Below are 21,640 nucleotides of genomic sequence, written 5' to 3' on the forward strand. Positions count from 1 at the left end.
CCTGTTTACAGCCAATATTCAAGTTTGTTAGAGGTATAGTGAGGATGTGAGGAGCATGGCCGAACTTCAGATATATTGCAACTTCATGTTGTAGAACTTGAGATAATGTTGATCTTTTATTCCATCCCCCCCTGGTTCTGACCTGAAAAGAATAGACTGTCATTAACACTGCTACTGGGTCAAACTCATCTCCTCCCTTGTGGTATTTGAATGTTTACTTTTAGCTGAGCCAATTTATAAATCTATTTAATTGGTGGACAGACAGAATTCAAGATCAAAGGTGAGTGTTTTTTACACTTGCGACTGAAAAAATAAATGGTGTATAATGTATGCTGCATTCTAGGACACTGCTATACTGAATTACTTATACTTCCAGATTTCCAGCAAATAGTTTACAACTATAATGATGATATAATCACTGTACATTTTCTTCAGATGTATTTCTTTAATTCGGAACCAATAAGTTGGTTTCACTGTAACTTAGTAAGTTACATTGGAATCCTTTTAGGGTTATTTTAGGAAAATGAGTCCCATCTGTAGGGTTTTCTCTGCTAAAAATTTTAGAGTATGATACAAAATATGTACTAGCCAATATTAATTTGCTTACAATTAGTTTATATTAGGTTTCACTTAAAATTTTCATGCAGTGAAAACTTCTCCAGAAATTTCCTGAAATGAGAGCTAAAGCTATTTTTCAGAAAGTGTTATTAATGATTTGGAGCCAGATAGCTGCAGTGGCCTCATCCTGATGCTCTTTTTTGGGTGTCCAGTGCAGACAAGAGTTTGTCTTTTTAGCCAGAAATAGCAATGACATTGAAGAAAGCGTTCAGTCCTTCTTACCCACTGTCATTTTGCCACTGCCAGTGCTGAATACATCATCCCTACCACTCTAAAAATGAGAAAAGGAGGAGAGGTGTTCATTTTGGTGCTCTCTGTTACTTCACTTTTGTTGCTGACTTACGTTATGAAAGTTGAATAGTTGTGCCTGCATCTACTGCAGCTTGTGTATTCCCAGATTCTATAGTAGCGCAATGTGCTCCATATTTTTCCCATTACTCAGATACTCAGCTTTCATTAATTAACATTAAAAAAAAAAAAGTTTTGCCTCTTGTGGCTGCAAAGACAACCTCAAAAATATGAACCAAACATAAAATGATGTCTGCATGAGTCTGTGGTCACCCTCCACAGTGAGCAAAAAGCCAGCCAATTGAGTAAAAAAGGAGGGGAACAGATAATGCATGTCCTCCTGTCTTCACTTGTATGTGCGCTGTCACCAACTACCACATCATACCTGTTTGTTTTTCTTATGGACTTCTTCCCTAAATTTAACAATTCTCTTTCTTGTGCCCATAATCGTCTACATTATTTCCCACATCATAATTTGCTATCATTTGGCTACAAGTATGGACAGTCAAGCAGCTGCATCAAATACAGTCTTTCCAATCTTTGTATTATAGTATTAAAAATGTTTCCTTGTATTTTTTAAATAATTTAAAAGTTCTCTAAAATGAAAGTGGCACTGAACACACTTTTTTTGATGCTTCAGCTAATTAGCTAATAAAGATGCTTCTTCAAAAATTAGGCTAAATCTTGAAAGCATAACAGTTGTCCTTACAAAACTAAATTCCTTTATTTAAAGATGCATCTTGTTAGCTTAAAAACCTTGGGCTTTTTGAAATCAGGTATTTTTATTTAGATACATTTGAGTGAAAAGCAGATACTTTCTCATTAACAGCATGCAGGTAAATAGACAAAAGTGCTTATGTACAAATGCTCTATTTGTTGGTTTGAAGAGGCTTTTTAATAGCCACTTATTTTTTTTTTCTTTTTTGCTACACATACAAATATCTGTGACATCTGGCTTGATTAAACACTGACCTTAATTAAACATTATCTTCATCCAAAGAATTCCTTCTCATGTGTGAGGCATGAGTGCACCAGTATGGTGCAACCCATGCAGATGTCACATTTCAGAGAGCCATAGTTTCCATAAAGTTAATGTTAGATCCTGGAAAGATACTGGAAACTATGATCAAAAGAATCAAAAATGTACATGAAAGGGTTCAGTCCAGCCTCAGAGGCAGCTTAAGCTCCATTCACCCACTTATCCATAGGCAAAAGCAGACAATCTGTCATTCATTTTTTACTCTTCCTTTTATGTATCTTTCAGCTCCAGACATCCAGTTATTATTTAGAGCTGATATTTATCCAAATTTATTCTGGATGAGAAATCATGGGAGTATAAGCCTTTCTCATATTTTTGCTATTTGTTGGTTCTGGTCTGAATAAATGTGGATGGTTGTTTTTTCTTGTAGCCTTTCCTAAAACTAAAAACTAAGCAAAAATGTGAAAACTTAAGAGAAGTCTGGTAAGAAATCACAACCCAGCTTCTCTGCACCCACAAAGCTGATACTGTTTGGTAACTGAATCTACCCAGGTAGTTGTATTGCTGAATCCTCAAATCAAATCAGTTGCCCGATCTGGAACCAAACCTTTTCTCACCAGCTGCCATTCCAGAATATAAATGGTGTGACACCACTTTAGGAGAGATTGCTTCAAAAAAGAAAATCTACCTTGTCCTCTAATTTTTCATCGTAGGTTGTATTTGGGTGGTTTCATGTTAATGTTTTTGTGGGAGTTGGATTTTGACTATAAAAGATAATGTTTATAAAATTACATAGTTGTAAAATTTACTTCTATAATAGTAAAGCTTTGAAAATGTTTATTTATTGGTTTGGGGGGGAAAAGTATTTAAAAGGCTTGGAAAATAAAATGGGAGTTTTTAATTACTCTTTTCTACTCGTTAGCACTTTCTTCTGATTACCACTTTGAATTTCATATTTCTTAGTAAAAAGTTGTGTGTGCATTTTGAACTTACTTGCTCGTAATTAAAGACAGAAGACTAAATTGTTTTAAATGGGGTGTTACTTGTAAGCCTAATTAAATAAACTTCTGTGCAATGACATGGACCACTGAAAGGAGCAGGTTTCAGCCTCACTGTCTCTTAACATCTGTAGCAGGTGCAGTGAAATTTGTAATGCATGGTATACTGCAAACGCACTAAAAGCTAAGTGTGCTGTTTGAGTCTTCAGGTGCATTTTACTCAGCTGGATATGTTATTCGTTTTAAGCAGGTGTACATAAATAGCCATAGAAATAGCTAATTTAACATATGCTTGGGTCAGCAGTTAAATTATTAATGCCAAAACATTGCCATGCTTTTAATTATTTAGATTCCTTTAAAGTTAACAATTCAGTTAAATGAAATATGTTAAAATGTATTTAAAACTTCTGTAATTTACTTACATAAATGTATTTAAAGATATGAAAGTAGAAGGATATTTTTAAGTATTTACTGGAACATGCTAGTTAATAGCTTATTTTTTATTAAAGTTTGAAAAGGTTGACATACTGTAAAAGTACTTATGCAACCAAGACACTTTTTTTTTTTAATTATTTGAATGACCCCAGATTTTGCCAAGAAGTACATTTGGAACTGAGTTGTTTACAGAACTGCCAAGAATTTAATAAGTCAGGAAAATCCATATTGGAGCTCCCATTGAGTTGAAAGTTACATGTTGTAGGAAAAATTTTAGCAATGCAAAAAGCAGGGTTGTGGGACTGCAAACTCTGTCTATTGCACTGTTTTGCTGAGCTACAAATAGTTCAAGGGAATGCATCTGAAACAAAATGAGCTTTCTCTTAATGTTTTGATGCTTCTTCTCCATGAAAGTGACTTATTGTATCTGCTAGAGTTGAAAAGCAAGTTTGCAGTATCTTTGTTTAGAAATGTAAAAAGACCTCATTTTATATGCCCAGATAGATGTCTGGGCAAAAAAACATGTCTTTGTTTTACTCCATCAAGCTAGCAACAAGAATTTGAGATTTTTATTTTTTTTAAGATTCTCTCTATAAGGCTTTTCTTTATTATTTGCTTATCATAGTATGACATGGTGCAGTGGTTAAAATTAGCAATGTATTTCTGTTTAAAAGTTTGTTACAATGAAAGCTTGTTAATTCCAGCCCTTAAACAGCAGATCTGCCTTGGGATATGTGAAGATCTGTATGAATGTAGTGTGCTTGTTTCTATACAAACTTGTCTGCAGATACGATTTCATTAAGAAGGAGTATCTGGAAATATTCCAAAAGAAAAGAAACCAGTTTTAGCTTTCATGAACATACACCCACCCAAATAGTTTCAGTTACTGACTTCTGGAATATTCAGTGCTCTAAGTCTTCTGAAATGTATTTGCTTGGCTGAAGTACTTAGTCATTTTGTGTGTCTCAGGTGAGTACAGAGTAGGGCAATATTTTTAACCCTAATATGGAACAAGGTAATGATACAACTGTACTTCAAGGGTTGGGGGGGGAAGCCAAACCACAAACACTTCCTTGTTTACTTTTTTGGAGGGCTTGGAGTTTTTTGGTTGTTTTGTGTGTGGGTGGCTTATTTGTGGTTGGTTGGTTTGTTGGTTGGTGGTGTTTTGTTGTTGGTTTGGTTTTTTTGTTTTTTTTTTTTTTTTTTTTTTGTTTACGTATTTATTTATTTATTTGTTTGTTTATTTATTTATTTATTTTAATTTATATCCAAAATGGTTTTGTTTGCTTTCCCTCCCATTTTGGGAAGCAAAATAAAAATTAATATTCAAAGAACACTGCAAAATAAGCAAGAGGTTTTTTTGCTTTTGAAGCATACATACAGGGACTGAGATGCTTAAACAGTTATTACCACTTTGCAAGTTTTCATGTTAAGGCTGGGAGTCAGGGGAGCTGAAGTGTAGTCATTAGTTGATCAACACTGAACTTTAGCTGAAATCTCAGCATTGCTGTTAATGCAAATCAAACAGAGGTTTTCTTGATGGGGAAAATGAAATCAACTACTGCAAAAAATGAAAAAAACCCCCACAATTTAGTTAAAACAAAAATAACTCATGTAGGCAGATATATATTGGAAGGAAGGATGTGGGCATGGGATTAATGGGAGAGACTGAGGATGTTGTAAGGAGAGTAATTTCTGATGAGACACATTGAGAAGGAGTTTGCAGAGCTCTGTGCCTGTTCTCATTCCACCAAGTGACAGGTGCATATCTGATTAGGAGAAGCAGAGAAGTTCAAAGAACTGGAAAGTGTGTGAATGCAGTGGTTGCATTTGCCCAGCGTTGAGCCAAACAGAGGTGTTCCCTGCATGCATGAGACAACCAAAGGGGCACTTGTGTCTGATGACAGTTCTGCGTATGCATAGGACTGCATGCATGCACCAAGCAATGCTCTGGTTTTAATGCTTTGGTTTTTACTTCTGCAGCTTCTGAAGGATCATAACGTAGAAACAGCCTTTCACTTGAAATGAAAGCTTGACATCTGCAGAATCACAGGGCACTGTCTGTTCTTACTCAGCAAAGTTTCTTATTTGGCATATGTGCAAGGATTAAGGGCTTTACAAATTTGCATAAGACTGTGTATTTGATTACATTTATGAATTATGAATTATGCCATGCTACAGGTCAGTTTAGGACATTACTTAAAGTTGTGACAAATTATGGTGGATAAAGATGGTTCTGTGTTTCTTTTGAAAGAAAAAAAAAAAGCTTCTGTGGAATGGAGAAAGATTTCCCCCAAGTAATTATTTTCTTACTCCTTGCCTTCTCATTCAAAAATCTGCAAGTAGACAATCTTATTAGTGTGGCCTTAGCCTGAGAAGTGGCTGTGCCAAAGTGTGCTATCCAGTGATTTTATTTTGTGGAGGAGCATACTTGTGATTTAGATGTTCTATTGGTTTAGTCCTGTTAGATTTGTAATGCTACCATAATTAATATAGAAGGCAAAATATTTTAGTAAAGCCGCCGTAGTTTGCCTTTCAGTTCTAATCTGTTGCGTTTGTACAATGCTCATGTAGACTAACAGAGTGAGCTTAATGTGATATTTAGAACCTCTGCTGAAAACGCTCAAGAACAAAAAATGCAGCTCTGTTATCAGGCTGAGTTTTTAGTCAGAACAAGCTCACAGAGTGAGCAATCTGATCCACGGAGTGTGTAAATACAATAAAATCACAGATCTGAAAATAACATTCTTCAGAGTCTCACTTAAAACTATTTGTTCCATGGAGATGGGGCCAAAATTGCATTGAATGTGTTGCTCTGTTGTTGCTTTTCTTTCAGTACAGTTTGGAGGTTAGTAACTGCTGTGGTTTGAAAAGCAAAGTTGGGGTTTTTTCTAATGACTGATGAGCTGACTATAAGGAAATGCGTGCAATCTGCTACACTGAAGGAAGAGATTACAGTCTGTCCTTAGAGAAGTGAGGTGCAGTTCTGGCCTAAAACATGGTAGCTTAAGCTGCTCTATCTGTGACCTCTGTGGTATTCCCATAGCTTCTGGAAAGGTAGTGTTCAAACAATGTGTCATTAGTCGAAGAAGGTGGGTGTTCTTCAAATGCTTAACTTGGCACTACCACAGCAAATGTTTTGGATGACCGAGATAGCCATGTAGTCCACACAACTGTAACATCATTTGTATGTTCATTCTGCCTCATTCCCGAGAGTCTTATTGGCTACTGAGGCTGCCCTAGGGGCTGGTAGTCGCGTGCTGCTAAGATCAGTGTTCTTTGCTCAGGGGTGCGTGTGTACGTGTATAGGGCGCAGAAATACAGAGCAGAGTATGTATGTATGAAATAATTTCCCTTTTTCCTCTAAACGGTAAACAGATTGGAAAATCAATGGGGTCATATGACTGAGAAAACCTGTTTTCTTATTCAATGCACCTCCTACCAAAGAACTGAAGTGTTTATCTAAAACTCAGTCCTGACTTGAAAAACTAGGTAATTTTCAGTGAACAGAAGTGTAAAGATAATTAAACCTAGTTTTGAGTGTTTCTCTTCTGTATCATAGCAGCTTTTGAAAGAAACTAAGGTGATCGGGTTAAAGTGGTTTATGTACATTTCATCATGCATATGCACCAGGCATGAATAACCTGTTCTGTAATGACATTAACATAATAGCTGTCTTAATCTAAATAGCTGAAAATTATTTGAAATTCTATTTTTAACCACGTTGGAGAAGGGATTATTCCTTTAATAATACTTAATCTTATTTTGGTTGCAGTTCAGGTGGTTTTGCTCAGGTGTTTAGTGTTGTCCAAGGTAGATAAACAATGCCTGATTCAAATGGATTTTAAAAATTTTCTTTGTTATTAACATCTGTTTCTTCTTATAGTAGATAATGATAAAAATGTGTATGTTATCAAAGTTCTTTGCTATTATTAATTTACTTACATTCATTATTTGTATACACAAAATATATTATTGCGGGTGTTCCCTACCCAGAAATCTGTCCTTTTTTTTTTTTTTAAACATTGAGTTAAGCAAGACTTGATCAGAAATAATAACAACTTTCTTCCTTTTTGATAGGTTTTCGAAAAATAAGTCTGGATGATCTACGAAAGGCTTATATCGTGAAAGATGTGCAACAATATATTCTGCATCGTTTAGATCAGGAAGAAGCACTGAGACAACATCTTACAAAAGAAACTGCAGAAATGCTGAATCAGCTTCACATCAAAAGCAGCGGTTGCTTTTTGTATCTGGAACGTGTCCTAGATGGAGTTGTGGAGAATTTTATTATGTTACGGGAGATCCGCGATATTCCGGGAACATTGAATGGCCTATACCTTTGGCTCTGCCAGAGACTTTTTGTGAGAAAACAATTTGCAAAGGTCCAGCCTATTCTTAATGTAATTCTTGCAGCCTGTAGGCCATTAACCACAACAGAATTGTATCATGCAGTATGGACCAAAAATATGACGCTGACGATGGAAGACTTTCAACGCAAATTGGATGTCCTGTCAAAAGTCCTTATTGATGGACTTGGAAATACAAAAATCTTGTTTCATTACAGTTTTGCAGAATGGTTGCTAGATGTAAAGCACTGTACACAGAAATACTTGTGTAATGCAGCAGAGGGACACAGAATGCTAGCAATGAGTTACACTTGCCGAGCAAAGGACTTAACACCATTAGAAGCTCAAGAGTTTGCATTGCATCTAATTAATTCAAATTTACAGTTAGAGACTTCTGAGCTGGCTTTATGGATGATATGGAATGGTACACCTGTCAAAGACTCCCTGACAACCTTAATTCCTAAAGAACAAGAAGTATTGCAGCTGCTGGTAAAAGCTGGTGCTCACGTCAACAGTGAAGATGACCGCACATCCTGCATTGTTCGGCAGGCTTTGGAGAGAGAAGATTCCATTCGCACCTTATTAGACAATGGAGCATCAGTAAACCAGTGCGATTCCAATGGGAGAACGCTCTTGGCCAACGCAGCGTACAGTGGCAATCTCGATGTCGTTAACTTACTGGTTTCAAGGGGAGCAGATTTAGAGATAGAAGATACTCATGGGCAAACAGCACTTACCTTAGCCGCTCGGCAGGGACATACCAAGGTCGTCAACTGTTTGATTGGATGTGGGGCTAACGTTAATCACACTGATCATGATGGCTGGACAGCATTGCGATCTGCAGCATGGGGTGGGCACACAGAGGTGGTTTCTGCACTCCTTTACGCTGGAGTCAAAGTGGACTGTGCAGATGCTGACAGTCGAACTGCGCTGAGAGCAGCAGCTTGGGGAGGACATGAAGATATTGTGTTGAATCTACTTCAACATGGTGCTGAAGTTAATAAAGCTGATAATGAGGGCAGAACAGCTCTGATTGCAGCTGCATACATGGGGCATAAAGAGATTGTGGAGCACCTGCTGGACCATGGTGCAGAGGTAAACCATGAGGATGTGGATGGAAGGACTGCGCTGTCTGTCGCTGCACTTTGTGTGCCAGCAAGTAAGGGACATGCCTCAGTGGTTAGTCTTCTAATTGACCGTGGTGCTGAGGTTGACCATTGTGATAAAGATGGCATGACTCCACTGCTGGTAGCTGCTTATGAAGGACATGTAGATGTGGTTGATCTACTTCTAGAAGGAGGAGCTGATGTTGATCACACAGACAACAATGGTCGTACACCACTTCTGGCTGCAGCCTCCATGGGCCATGCTTCAGTTGTAAATACTCTCTTATTTTGGGGTGCAGCTGTTGATAGCATTGATAGTGAAGGGAGAACAGTTCTGAGCATAGCCTCTGCGCAAGGCAATGTCGAAGTAGTACGGACTCTGCTGGACAGGGGGCTAGATGAAAATCACAGAGATGATGCAGGCTGGACACCTTTGCATATGGCAGCTTTTGAAGGTCACAGGTTGATATGTGAAGCTCTTATAGAACAAGGTGCTAGAACAAATGAAATTGATAATGATGGACGTATACCTTTCATATTAGCTGCACAAGAAGGTCATTATGATTGTGTGCAGATATTACTGGAAAATAAATCCAACATTGATCAGCGAGGCTATGATGGGAGAAATGCTCTCCGGGTTGCTGCTTTAGAAGGTCACAGAGATATAGTTGAACTACTGCTCAGTCATGGAGCAGATGTAAATTACAAAGATGCTGATGGCCGGCCAACACTTTATATCTTAGCGTTAGAAAACCAGCTTACGATGGCTGAGTATTTTTTAGAAAATGGTGCAAACGTAGAAGCAAGTGATGCTGAAGGAAGAACAGCACTCCATGTTTCCTGCTGGCAGGGCCATTTGGAGATGGTACAGGTGCTGATTACATACCATGCCGATGTGAATGCTGCAGATAACGAGAAGAGATCTGCTTTGCAGTCCGCTGCATGGCAAGGTCATGTGAAGGTAGTGCAGCTTCTAATTGAGCATGGAGCTCTGGTTGACCATACATGTAATCAAGGTGCTACTGGACTCTGCATTGCAGCCCAAGAAGGGCACATTGACGTTGTCCAAATATTACTAGAGCATGGTGCTGATCCAAATCATGCTGACCAGTTTGGGCGCACTGCTATGCGTGTTGCAGCTAAAAATGGACACTCTCAGATTATTAAATTACTGGAAAAATATGGTGCGTCTACTCTGAATGGTTGCACTCCATCTCCAGTCCACACAATGGAGCAAAAACCCTTACAGTCAGTTTCCTCTAAAATGCAGTCGTTAACAATGAAGTCAAATAGTTCAGGGAGTACTGGTGGGGATATGCAGCCTAGTATGCGTGGCTTATCTAATGGGCCTGCTCATGCCTTCAGTTCTCCTTCAGAGTCACCAGATTCTACAGTTGACCGTCAGAAGTCGTCTTTATCAAATAATTCCCTGAAAAGTTCCAAAAATTCTTCTCTCCGTACCACGTCATCAACTGCAACTGCTCAGACAGTGCCCATTGATAGTTTCCACAGCCTGTCATTCACAGAGCAAATACAGCAGCATTCCCTGCCACGCAGCAGAAGTAGGCAGTCTATTATTTCTCCTTCTTCCACAACTCATTCCCTAAGTCAAAATCATAACTCACCAAGTAGTGAATTTGAATGGAGCCAAGTAAAACCTAGTTTGAAATCAACTAAAGCTCATAAAGGAGGGAAAACAGACAACTCCAGCAAATCTGGGTCAGCTGGAAAAAAAATAAAACAAAGTAGTTCCTCCCAACCAAAAGTGTTAGAGTATGAAATGACTCAGTTTGATAAGCGAGTACCTATTGCCAAATCTGGGACAAATGTGCCACTTAAATCAATGCCGGCAGAGCCACAGTGCAAGATTTTGGTCCCACCAGCTCAGCAAGAAGTTGGTCGATCTCAGCAACAGTTCCTAATTCACCAACAGAGTGGAGAACAGAAGAAGAGAAATGGAATTATGACAAATCCGAACTACCATCTTCAGAGCAATCAGGTTTTTCTTGGCAGGGTTTCGGTCCCGCGAGCAGTGCAGGACAGAGGGCATCAGGAAGTCCTGGAAGGCTATCCTCCCGCAGAGACAGAACTCAGCCTTAAGCAAGCCTTAAAACTTCAGATTGAAGGTAGCGACCCCAGTTTCAATTACAAGAAGGAAACGCCATTATAAAAGGTAACCTATCCAGTCACAAAGGAAGCAAATGCATGTATTTCATCATGTGTATTTTATGTACACTAAAAATACGCTTTATTTTAGTTTATCATCAGAATTGTTTTCTAAACACAAATTGTGAACGTCGTGAATGGCAGATATTTTTGATGTTGCTTAAAAAGCATTAATCTTAGAGAAATTGGATCACTGTCTCATTTTCTGTTGAATCCTGATTGGTCAAATCTTATCCCACTGTCTTTGACATGTAATTGCAAGTTTCATATAGCATTTATTTTGAATTTTCTTTTCAAATGTAAGGACAACTCGAATTTTAATGTGTGATATTTTCAGATGCCATAATTATTTCATTTTTTACAAATATGCTTTTGGCATATTTATCTACAAATTTAAAAGGTAAAATACTACACTAAAGCCTTAAATTTATGTTCTGTTACTGCGAAGGTAACCCTCTTATAAAAGAGAGAGCATTCCTCAGAGCACAATTACAGTGTATGTTATGGTACCAGTTTTCTGACCATTCTCTAGTTCTTAATAAGTGGAGTTCTTTTAGTTTTCTCACTTTCTCTCCCATACTGAATTTAAGCTGAAAAAGAAATTTTATGTAGCTTTTTCAGATTTAAACTGTCAGTGAGTCAGCTAAAACAGCCTTCTTTTTCTCCAACTTCTTGATGAGGTCTATCTTTTTTAGGATATTGGGAATGTGTTAATAATTAATGTTTTATATTTGAATTTCAAAGAAGCAGCATCTTTATGAAATGTATGCACATCTCTTATTGCTTATTTACTTATTTCTGAAACCATATTTTTTGTTTGTGTAAATGATGCGTTTTTGACAGACCAGACTGCTGCTCCTGAGAACAAGAATGTTCTTACTAGCTGACTCAGTTCTGCAGGTTTCTAGGACAATTGCAGGTGGTGCAGAATCCACAAATGGGAGATTTTTCAGCTGTCAAAAACACATAGACAAGTTTTTTTCCTGAAATATCCTGGAAATGGATTTCACTTTAATGGAATGCATCTCTCTCTGGATGTAGCTGAGGTCTGTTGTCAACTGCAGAACATTAAGGTGTTGTGCAGGACTCCAAGATGTTTCCTTGGGTTCTACATCACGTCCAAGAGAGGATTTAAATTTGCCTGTAATCTTTTTTCCTGCCTCTGTAAAATGGATTAAAATGTATAATTAATAACTTTATTCCCTAACTCTTCCCTACCTGCATTTCATGTTCAGTGCTTGCTTTCATGTTACATGTTACTGTAAATAAATTGTATGGTTCCAACCTAGGATGCATTGATTTGACCTGACTTGTCATCAAAAGACTAATTTTCATGGCTTTTCCCTTTTGGTTGGTTTAAAAAAAAAAAGTTAACATTTCACGTATAATTTTAAAGTTCTAATTGGGCTTTGCTTTATCTGGAATAAATAGTGCTTTATTGAAAATTCAGGGGTTTTCTCTGTGGAGTACTTGTTTATGCAAATGGCTAAACACATGAGGTGATGGATAACTAAATGGTTCCTTTTGCTTTATTTCTGATAACTTTTTGTAGCTTCATTTTAAATATGGAAGTTTCAAACAATTTTGTGTGGATTATGAATTGCTTGGCGCAGGCTATAATTTACCTCCTTTTGTGCCAAGTCTCAAGCACAAAAACAGTAATTTCCCTGGCCAGTGAATAAGTTAAGTCACCTGTGGAGGATCACATCAGAAATACTCCACTGGAGCACCTGAGGAATGGTTTTCCTTCCCCAGCTGCTGCTTCTGAGATCTGTTCAGAAAGCTGTCCTGCTGTGGGGACCTTGTACCTGCTGTGTATGGTAGAGAGCACAGGGAATCTAATCATGAAATTTGAGTTAGGCAAGAAATAATTTCCATCATTGCTATATTGTTGTGTGCTTTTAATTAGAATTTATATAGGTCTCTTTCTGACAACACAGTATGTATTACAGAATATTTCAAAACTTAATGTTTTTATTTTGTCCTTTTAGGCCAATTCCGTGATGCTGTGAACAGAAGTGCTTCTACTCCGAATGATTTATCAGCTGGCTGGGATGAAAGCATACAATGCTTGTTTAGTCCACCTAGAAATTCAAGAATGTGATTACTACAGTACAGTTACCTTAATTACTGTAACGTGCCTACATTTTCAGGCTGCCTTCTCAGTATAGCCCTCTGTGCTTCAAAAGTTTATTTTGTGTACTTTGTATTTAATACACAGAATGAGCACTTTTTTTTAATTGCAGAAAGATATTTCCCTGACAACAGCTGAAAATCGTAAGAACAAGGAATTCTGATTTCCTATAACAGAATGCTTGGTAGAGGTGCATGTGCCACAGTGAACTGTGTATGGAAAGGCAGTGCTTTTTGTATTTATTTTCCTGTGGCTGAAGAAAATAAGCAAACGGTTTGTCACATTTGCATTGTTGTAATGTATGGTCAGTTCCCTGTGTACTTCAAAAAATTCTCTCAAGAAATACGAGTCTTGTAACAGTATTTTATAAATACTGCACTTGTGTGTTCTGTCTGTGTAATAGCTGTTCAGTGGTAGCAAAGGAGTCATACTACAACCTTCTGCAGTATCTTTGGGATTTTTAAGAGACAAAATCGACTCTCTGCTACTACAGCACCAAATCTGGATGGCAGACTGTGACCACTGATAGCAATAGGTCTTGGACACCTGTTCTTAAATAGCCTCTGTTATTGTTATGGTAATGAGGTAAATGATTATGGGTATCTTTGAGGTGCTAAAGTAAAAAGTCTGATCCTGCTTTCATGTATATCTTTATATGTTAGAAACAGCTCTTTCTTATTCCAAGGTAAAGGACTGTATTGAGAATGTCGGTAAAACAAACCACAGAAAATACAGACACTCTGTTAATTAGGCTGAGAGAATATACAGTGAGAATACAATGCAAAAGCAAATGGTTAGTAATACCATTGTCTGGGAAGTACAAAGGTTATTGGGTTAGTCCTGTCCTGAGACAATAACTCTTTAAAGCACAAACTTGTATGGGTGTGGTGGCTGCTTCAGATGGATTAGGTAGAGCCAGCGTGAGTCTCTCTGTACCTGGAGCATGGTTAATCAGCAGCCTTGGATAGTGCATCTACAGATAATTGAAAGCTGGCTCCCCGCTCTGCAGCTTATATCTAGGAGAGCAAAATCAAGGCCATTGTCATGAAAGTGAACAGTATGAATTTTTCCTTTAAATGGGCACATCTTACTTGCACAGCTCTATGAGGGATAGAATGAAACAAGTGGTTATTTTCTCCTAAAAATGCAAGCTATATTCTACTATTCACCATTACACAGCCTTGCTCTTTAGAAAATAAGCCTATTTTTGTATGTATTTCTTCTAAAGGCTTGGGATTCATCTTTTTCATACTCTAACTCTGATCATTCCACAAATAAGATGATAGAAAGCTGAGGTTATTTTTAATAGAGGATTAATTAGATGTATGGCTATCTTTCAACTTTGATAAATGGCCCCTGGATGTACATGTAGTGCATATTCTGAGGCACTAAAGGGCTCAGTGTCTTGTTATTATGATTAACAATCATCAGAGCATTCTTCAGGTTAGATTTTTTTTTTAATATCTCACACCTTCATTCTTATTCACTTGTTACTAAATGTAAAAAGAATCTTTTATAGTCAGGCATTCAGCATGTAGTAACACTAGATGTTAAAAGTTGACACATGGCAATATTGATTATTCTGAATGTTTCATGTATTGAATTTCTTGTCCCTGTGGGACAATTATAAGATAAACGTAACAGGAGTCTGGCAGAATGGCCTTAAGAGTTAGTGGCTCAGTGAAGAGAGAGTACCAAAATGTTCTCAGCAAACTTGTTCCGAACCTCGAGTACAGTACACTTGCAATACTGTGCAAGAGTACAGCTTTTCTTAGTTATTAGATGTATGTTTTGTTCTGTAGAAAGGGATCCCTGAATGCTGACATTTTTCTGCTGACCTTGACTGTCATTGGAATTATATTTATTTAATTTTATTGTGGTGTTATTAATTGCACCTTGTGGACAGAGGACATAAGAATATGGCCAGTTTCACAAGGGGCCACAACTTATAGGTAGCCTGATGGTTTTTGTGTGAATAATATTTACATTTGAAATGGTTGGTGGGGAAACCTTGTGTCCAAATCAGCAGAGGTAGACCTGCTGAAAATGTTTTCAGAATCACAATTCTTAGAGATTTTGAATATCAATTTGGAACAGAGCATGGATTGCTCTAAAACATCTGCTTTCTCGGAAGGTCTGTGTAATTCCATGTTGCTGTTATGTGTGGTTTTTAATACCATCATTTGTGAGGGTTTTGCATACAAAGAAAAGTTGCTGTTCCCCCTGTTGTTTGCTCTTTCACGTCTGTACAATCAAGTAGCGGTGAATGGAGTTGCATCACTGTGACTCAGCACAGTTTCCTCTGGCAATATAGCAGTTCTCAAAACCTAAAATTCCTGAATAAAACATGAATCCTGTTTCTCTTCATCCCATTTCACTGGTCCTTCCAAGGTCATCTCCACAAGACGTCTAAAATTCTTGATGGGAGAGCTAGGGAAAAGGCTCTTTTGTGGACACTGATATCATTACTGTATGCATGTGGAAAAACTCTTCAAAAGAGAAATGCATTAAGACATATAGAGGCACAATTGATACATTTTTGTCTTCTCTGTGATCAGTATTGAAAACATTACCATTTATTTAAAAATAAAAAGGTATTTTCCCTCATCAGTTACTCTGCTATGCAAATGTCTGTTATGCTTAATATTCCCCATCTGAACTCCTCAGTTAACTTGTTTTGCAGATAGACTGTTTTTCCTGGAGTAGGTTGTAAATAGCCTTTAATGTACATTGAATGAATTTCACATTGTAAAATTTTTATTTTATTCCTTGTATTATATTAAGCAAAAATCCCTGTGTATATGAAAGTGCATAATAAATATATTTGCTTTTCAGCAGACATCTAACTGTTTTAATTTTACTACTTTATTTCCTGGGACATCTCAGGAGAAGGCTGTTAAACTTGATTAACATTTGTGTAGTACTTAAGGAAACACAATGTATAGATGCAGTAGGTACTTTGGGCTAACAAAACTCAGACTGTCAACATTCATTCCTATGACTCTGCTTATCAGTCAGCTGACCTTTTTCACATTATTCTAAGTTAACCCAGAGCATTTGCAGGAGAAAGTTCACTGCATGTTCTTTTGTTTAAAATGACCACTATATACTGTATATACCAGGAGGGCAAATAAATATTTCAGTTGCTTTAAGTTCTTTACCACTTCAAATGGTATTTATTAATTATTTCTGTGATCAGCCTTGATCTGTAGTATTTTCAGTTTAAGCAAAAGCTTACTTACTGATGGTGGCTACTCATTTTTCTTGAAAGGCAGGAGAGAGAAGTTTTCCAGTCATAGCAATTACCCCATTTTCCCCTGTGATCTTTTCTCACTCTGCTTTAGGTATTATATACCAATCTCAGTTTCTCTGCAGACACTTATTGAGAGTAGAGGAGGAGGTTGGCTGTGCCTTCTGCAAGAGTTGGGTCAGGTTTAGCTCCACATGTTCTGGTTCAGGCAGATTCCAGCTGTGGGTGCTCAGGGGTCAGCTGGTGACAGATCACAAGAATGAAGAACAAAGTTGTTGTTAACGGATGACTTGTGTTCTCTGTATTTCTCTGGTTTCTCAGAATAACTATTGACCCTCTTTTGTGAGGTTCTTTGTCTGAATTAACAAAAGTATAAAATGCGTTGGTTCAGCAGCTATTTTTCATTGTGGCAAAGAAGTATTTTTACTGAATTAATCTTTGAGAAGTTATATTATGTTCCAGAGAAACACATTTTCCTCAGATAATCACTGCAATAATAGTTAAATAAAATTATTCAACACCTGGTTTTAATCTCTATTTCTATGAAATATAAACAGTCACACTCAATGCTTCGAACCTGTGAGATCTTTACAACTGTTTGACTCGTGTATCAGATGCATGTGACTGTGACTGGTTGGCACAGTCAGCTAAAGCTTTTCAGTTGGAGGCCCTTTGAGAGACAGCAATGAAAATTTGGCATTGATCTAAATCCTTATCATTGTATACAACACAGAGTCACAGAAACAGGGTATGGAACTGAGAAAGCTACTTGGCAAGTCATTTTGTTAAATAAGTTGCCAAATTTATATGTAGAAAATACAAACACATTGACCTTTAGAATAAAAATCTAATTTGCTGGTGTCCTGGAGAGACTTACTGTTCTCACTTCTGTTCTTGCAAGTTTGAATTAGACTGACCAAGTCACAGAACTGCAATTGCAGGTAGGTTTTAAACTAGAAAAAAAAAAAACAACTTCTAATGGACATCAATGATAAAATCTTGAGTCTCCAGGAATTTGTTTTGCATCCTTTTGGAACTATTTCTTATGAGTTTAAGAACACGGTAGATGATTTTGTGGTTTGTTTTGGGATGTTTTTTTCATTTCTGTGCCTCATTAGTTCACCTTGAACTCTCCAGTGTGTCCTGTAGGTTCTTTTTTGGGGCCTTTTCCAGTGTTTGCACAGGGGACTGCCAGCGCTGCAGCAGTTTTCAGCCGTTGCTCTTGTGTACCCTTGAAAAACTGGGAGATGGGAAGGATGATGGAGGAAATGGCTATGCCAAACAGACCTAATCAGAAAGATAATTGCTGCTGCTTTGAATCTGGAAGGTTTCAGGCTTTTATCTTTGGTTTAACACTTTCAGTTGAAGCAGTTTCAGGCTTTATGTCCAAATCCCTGCAGGCTCTCTGGCAGAGGGGCCTTGGGTCTGTAGCCAGAGGACAGGCAGCCCAGCACCACTTGGCCTGTCAGGCAGATGTGCGTGTCAGGTAAGAGTCCACCTTTGCTGAAGGACCACATTTATTTAGAACACAGTCGGCTTTTTCAGAGGAGAAAATAAATTCTTCTTCGTGAGAAACGTTTTGAAGAAAATTGTTTTATAAAGAAACGGTACGTAGCTTGTCTGTCGATCCTGTTTGTGGGGACTAAAATGTTTGGCTTCCAATTCCACAACGGTGTTCAGAATTGTTCTTATTGCATTAGTCTGCTACAGAGGGTCTTCTGTTTTACTTGCTGCTGGCCTGTGCTAAATAGACCAAGTTCCAGAAACCCGCACCTCACTATGTTCGCTATTTGGACATTATTTTTTGAATGATAGTTGGCTGAGTTAAGATGAGAAGTCTGACTTGCATAATGCAGACAAGCTGCAGCCACTTCAACAGTGGTTTTCCAGCTGTGGTCTGCAAAACCATAATGATTCATGAATGAATTTTAAGGGCTTCATAAAAAGGTAGCCAAAAAAAAAAAGCAAATTTATTATCAAATGACTTGAATTCATAAGGGTGTCTGCCCCTCCTTGCCAAATGCTCTCAGAGAGCATTTGCAAATCAAAAAGCCTGAAAACCACAACTCTAAATTTCAGCTAAACAAGGTAATGGCTTTAAGACTAGAAATTTTTGAATCACAAGTTGGTTTGAGAGCAAAAAATGTAAAATTTTGAAAGCTGCTGTTCCAGGCGTCTATTGCAGCTTCTTCAGTCAATGCCTGGCAGCTGAATAATTATTTGATTTAAAGATACAGTTGTATTTCTAATTCAGTTTTGTCCATTGCAGGCCTAGGACAAACCGTAAACACTTCCTGCTGGGGAATAGCACCTCTACATAGGCTGCCATATTCTTTTTTTCTGCAAGCAACACTATTCCCAAAAAGGGAATAAAGTACCATACAGGAAAGTGTTGGTCAAATTAGCAAGTAAGGGGTGTAATAGCTGGCCAAACCGTATTCATAATATTTTCATTTGACCATGTTGTTAAAGACTTCCCATTTTTTTTGTTGCCAGAATGTCGATGATCATGTCCATGGCCAGGTCTGTACTGAGAAAGGCAGTCTATTTGATTTAGAACTGCTAGAGAGGACAGGAAGTTTGTGAAGAATCCTTTGCAAGATGCTTTTATTAAAGGGGCTTGCCAGCAAAAGAACCTCTCAGTTCCCAATGACATTATGGATTTCTTGGTGAAACTGATACTTCAAAAATACTAAGATTGCAGAGAGGAGAGTCTGGGAGACAGAACAAGCTGCTGGATCTTTTTTGTGGTGTTTTGGTTTGGGGGGGGTGTTTGTTTTTTTGGGTTTTTTTTTTTTGGTTTTTTTTTTTTTTTTTTGGTGGGTTTTGTTTTGTTTTTTTTCCATTCAGCTTCTTTCATGTAACTTGTTTTCAGCCTTCATCTCCGAGGGAGAAAGAGAATTAAAAAAAATAAACCCACAAAACACAACAACAGGTAAGTAATAGAATCTTCTTTCCATTACAAGTTAAGGCTGTGAGTACAGCTGTTGTGTACTTGCTGTGTCTTGGCAAATGTTAAGCAACCTCATAGCGAAACGGTTTAAAATTCAAAGCTTTATCCATAGATGATAAAGACAGAGTGGACCTTTTTCTGTCTTTATTCTGGATTTATTTTGCCTTCTTCCATTATACTGGCTATTCAGTTTACCATTGTATTTTCCCCAAGTATAAAACAATCCAGTCTTATTCAGCAGTATACCTGGACAAAATACAATGGTACAGTGCTTGAGATTGCTTTAATAATAGTAATGTAATAATTACGTTGCTGTTCTGCTATATCGCTCTCTAGGAGGTGTTCCTTTTTACCAGTAGATCCCAAAACACTACAGAGAAGACCAGAGGAGCATTGAAAAAAGATGATCTTTGCCCTCTCAGTCACTGAACAGGCCAGAAACAAAGTCAAGAAAAGCCCCTGTGTCTGCCCCCAGCACCAGGCAGTTCTGCCACCTTGAATAACCTGTTGTCTGGCGTTAACTCCTCTCCTGCTTTTTTTAGTGGCTTTTTCTGCATTTGCGGTATAACCTGAGTAACAGATACAGAAGGACCCCGGAGATTTTAAAACTTTGTGAGAAGCAGTACCGAGCATGCATCACTGCCTTCATGTTCTGTTGCCAGTCTTCTCTTGATGTAATGCTCTGAATTGAATGGAAGACAAAGCAACATGGATGTTTCTATCTCTGGCAGCATTTAATGGCTCCCTTGTGCCTTGGTTAGCTCTCTGTCTTCTGACAAACTAACACGGCTGTCTGTTTCTGCAGGCTGCCATTTGAAGGTATTCGTGCTTTTGAGACACAAGATCTTCTACAGGCACAATGTTCAAAGCATAGACGTTTTTCAAAAGCTGAATAGGACTAAACTGTCTACGAGTCTTTCCTGTTAAAGTTTTTCTGAAAGGCCGGAGCAAAAAGCACAAGAACCATTAACGTACAAGATTTGGTTGCATGAGAGAAAACATGGACGGGAGGCGAAAGGTTCTTGTCATCTCAGAAGTTCTCAGAACACTATTTACTGATTGCCACATCTAAAAATCTTTTTTGCTAGAGCATACCTTGATGTTATTGCTGGGAACATAACTAAAAGCAAGAGTCCTCATTTGTCCGCAGGATGTGTTCATTGCAGATCAGGGACAAGGCAAAGTGCCTTTGGCTCTGTTGTAATGTTTGCCCTGGTAACACCATAGTTAATTCAGTCTGCTTGTCTTCTGTTGAGATTTCCCACAAGAGGATTGGATGAAGCTGGTTTTGAAATTATTTTGCTGATTACTCTTTAACATGTGAAATTAACAGACAAAATTATTCTAAGACGTTCTTATTTACAAGGCGTAGAGACCCCCTCCATGAGCAGAGACACTGATTTATGTAGAGTGCTTCAAGAGTGCAGTTCCCTTCATTGGAAGGAAAGGCAGCAAAATCTGCACATAAATTGATAATTACAGTGCTTTTTGGCTCACACGGGCAGCTCCTTTGCATGAAACCTATTTTTATAAAGGATAAGTTTTTCCCCTTTGCCAAGATAGGGTGATGAATTTAAGAACAGCCATTTCAGGACACACCAGAAATGTATCCGGCCTGGCAATCTGTCATTAGTAATGACCAATATCAGGTATGAAGAGAAAACTGCAAGAACAGGGTAAACTTTTAACAATTTTTCCTCTGAATGCTCTCCAGCAATTTGTGGTTCAAGGATTTCTAAACGTAGAGACAGTGTCTTTGTCTGTAATATTTTATATGTCGGTTGATATTAACGAAATCAGCCAAGAATGAGGGGCTGAGATGGAAAAAGCACATTGTAACTTTTTAAAGTGTTTAATATTTGTTCTTTAAGGGTAGGACCACTGAGCCATCAGCACCTAACACAAACTGTAATCCCTGAGTAACTTTATACTAGAGCTTTATATGTTAAAGAAATCTTGTTTGGTATGGAATACCAGTAGAGCACTTGATATTGTCATTATACCATGCAGAAAATAAAGATATTACTTGAGACAAAAGGACTTTCTCACATCTGCTGAAAATCTGTTTTGCAACAAGTAAGAAAAAACATAACACTCTCCCAGATCCTTGTAGGGAAGCTAGTAGGTCTTTTTGCTTAGAGACAAGACAATCCCAAGAGTGAAAACATCACAGTTAATGTTTCCTTGTTACTGGTTTACAACATGAACAAACTTGAATATTAATTCACCGTCTCTTCAACTACTAGTCAAGGCCATCAAATGTCAGTAATAAGGAATGCATACTCTCAAAAATGAGTGTTTCCAAAATTGAAAGTGTGAGTATAAATACAGAAGAAAAAAGTGTTCGTAGCACTGTGTAAGAAA

The 21,640-nt window shown here is 37.7% G+C and overlaps 1 protein-coding gene across 2 annotated transcripts in view; it reads left to right on the forward strand.

Annotated features, from left to right (window-relative positions):
• ANKRD50 (ankyrin repeat domain containing 50) overlaps window positions 1–15,912 on the forward strand; it is a 43,106-nt gene extending 27,194 nt beyond the window's left edge. For both annotated transcript variants that reach the window (XM_065836112.2, XM_071808077.1), the window contains exons 4-5: window positions 7,399–10,946; window positions 12,931–15,912. In XM_065836112.2, coding sequence (XP_065692184.1) covers window positions 7,399–10,943 — 3,545 coding nt within the window. In that variant the 3' untranslated portion in view covers window positions 10,944–10,946; window positions 12,931–15,912. The remainder of the gene's footprint in view (window positions 1–7,398; window positions 10,947–12,930) is intronic.
• The last annotated feature ends 5,728 nt before the right edge of the window (window positions 15,913–21,640 follow it).

This window comes from Patagioenas fasciata, chromosome 4 (genome assembly GCF_037038585.1).
Source record: "Patagioenas fasciata isolate bPatFas1 chromosome 4, bPatFas1.hap1, whole genome shotgun sequence".
NCBI classification, from domain to species: domain Eukaryota; kingdom Metazoa; phylum Chordata; class Aves; order Columbiformes; family Columbidae; genus Patagioenas; species Patagioenas fasciata.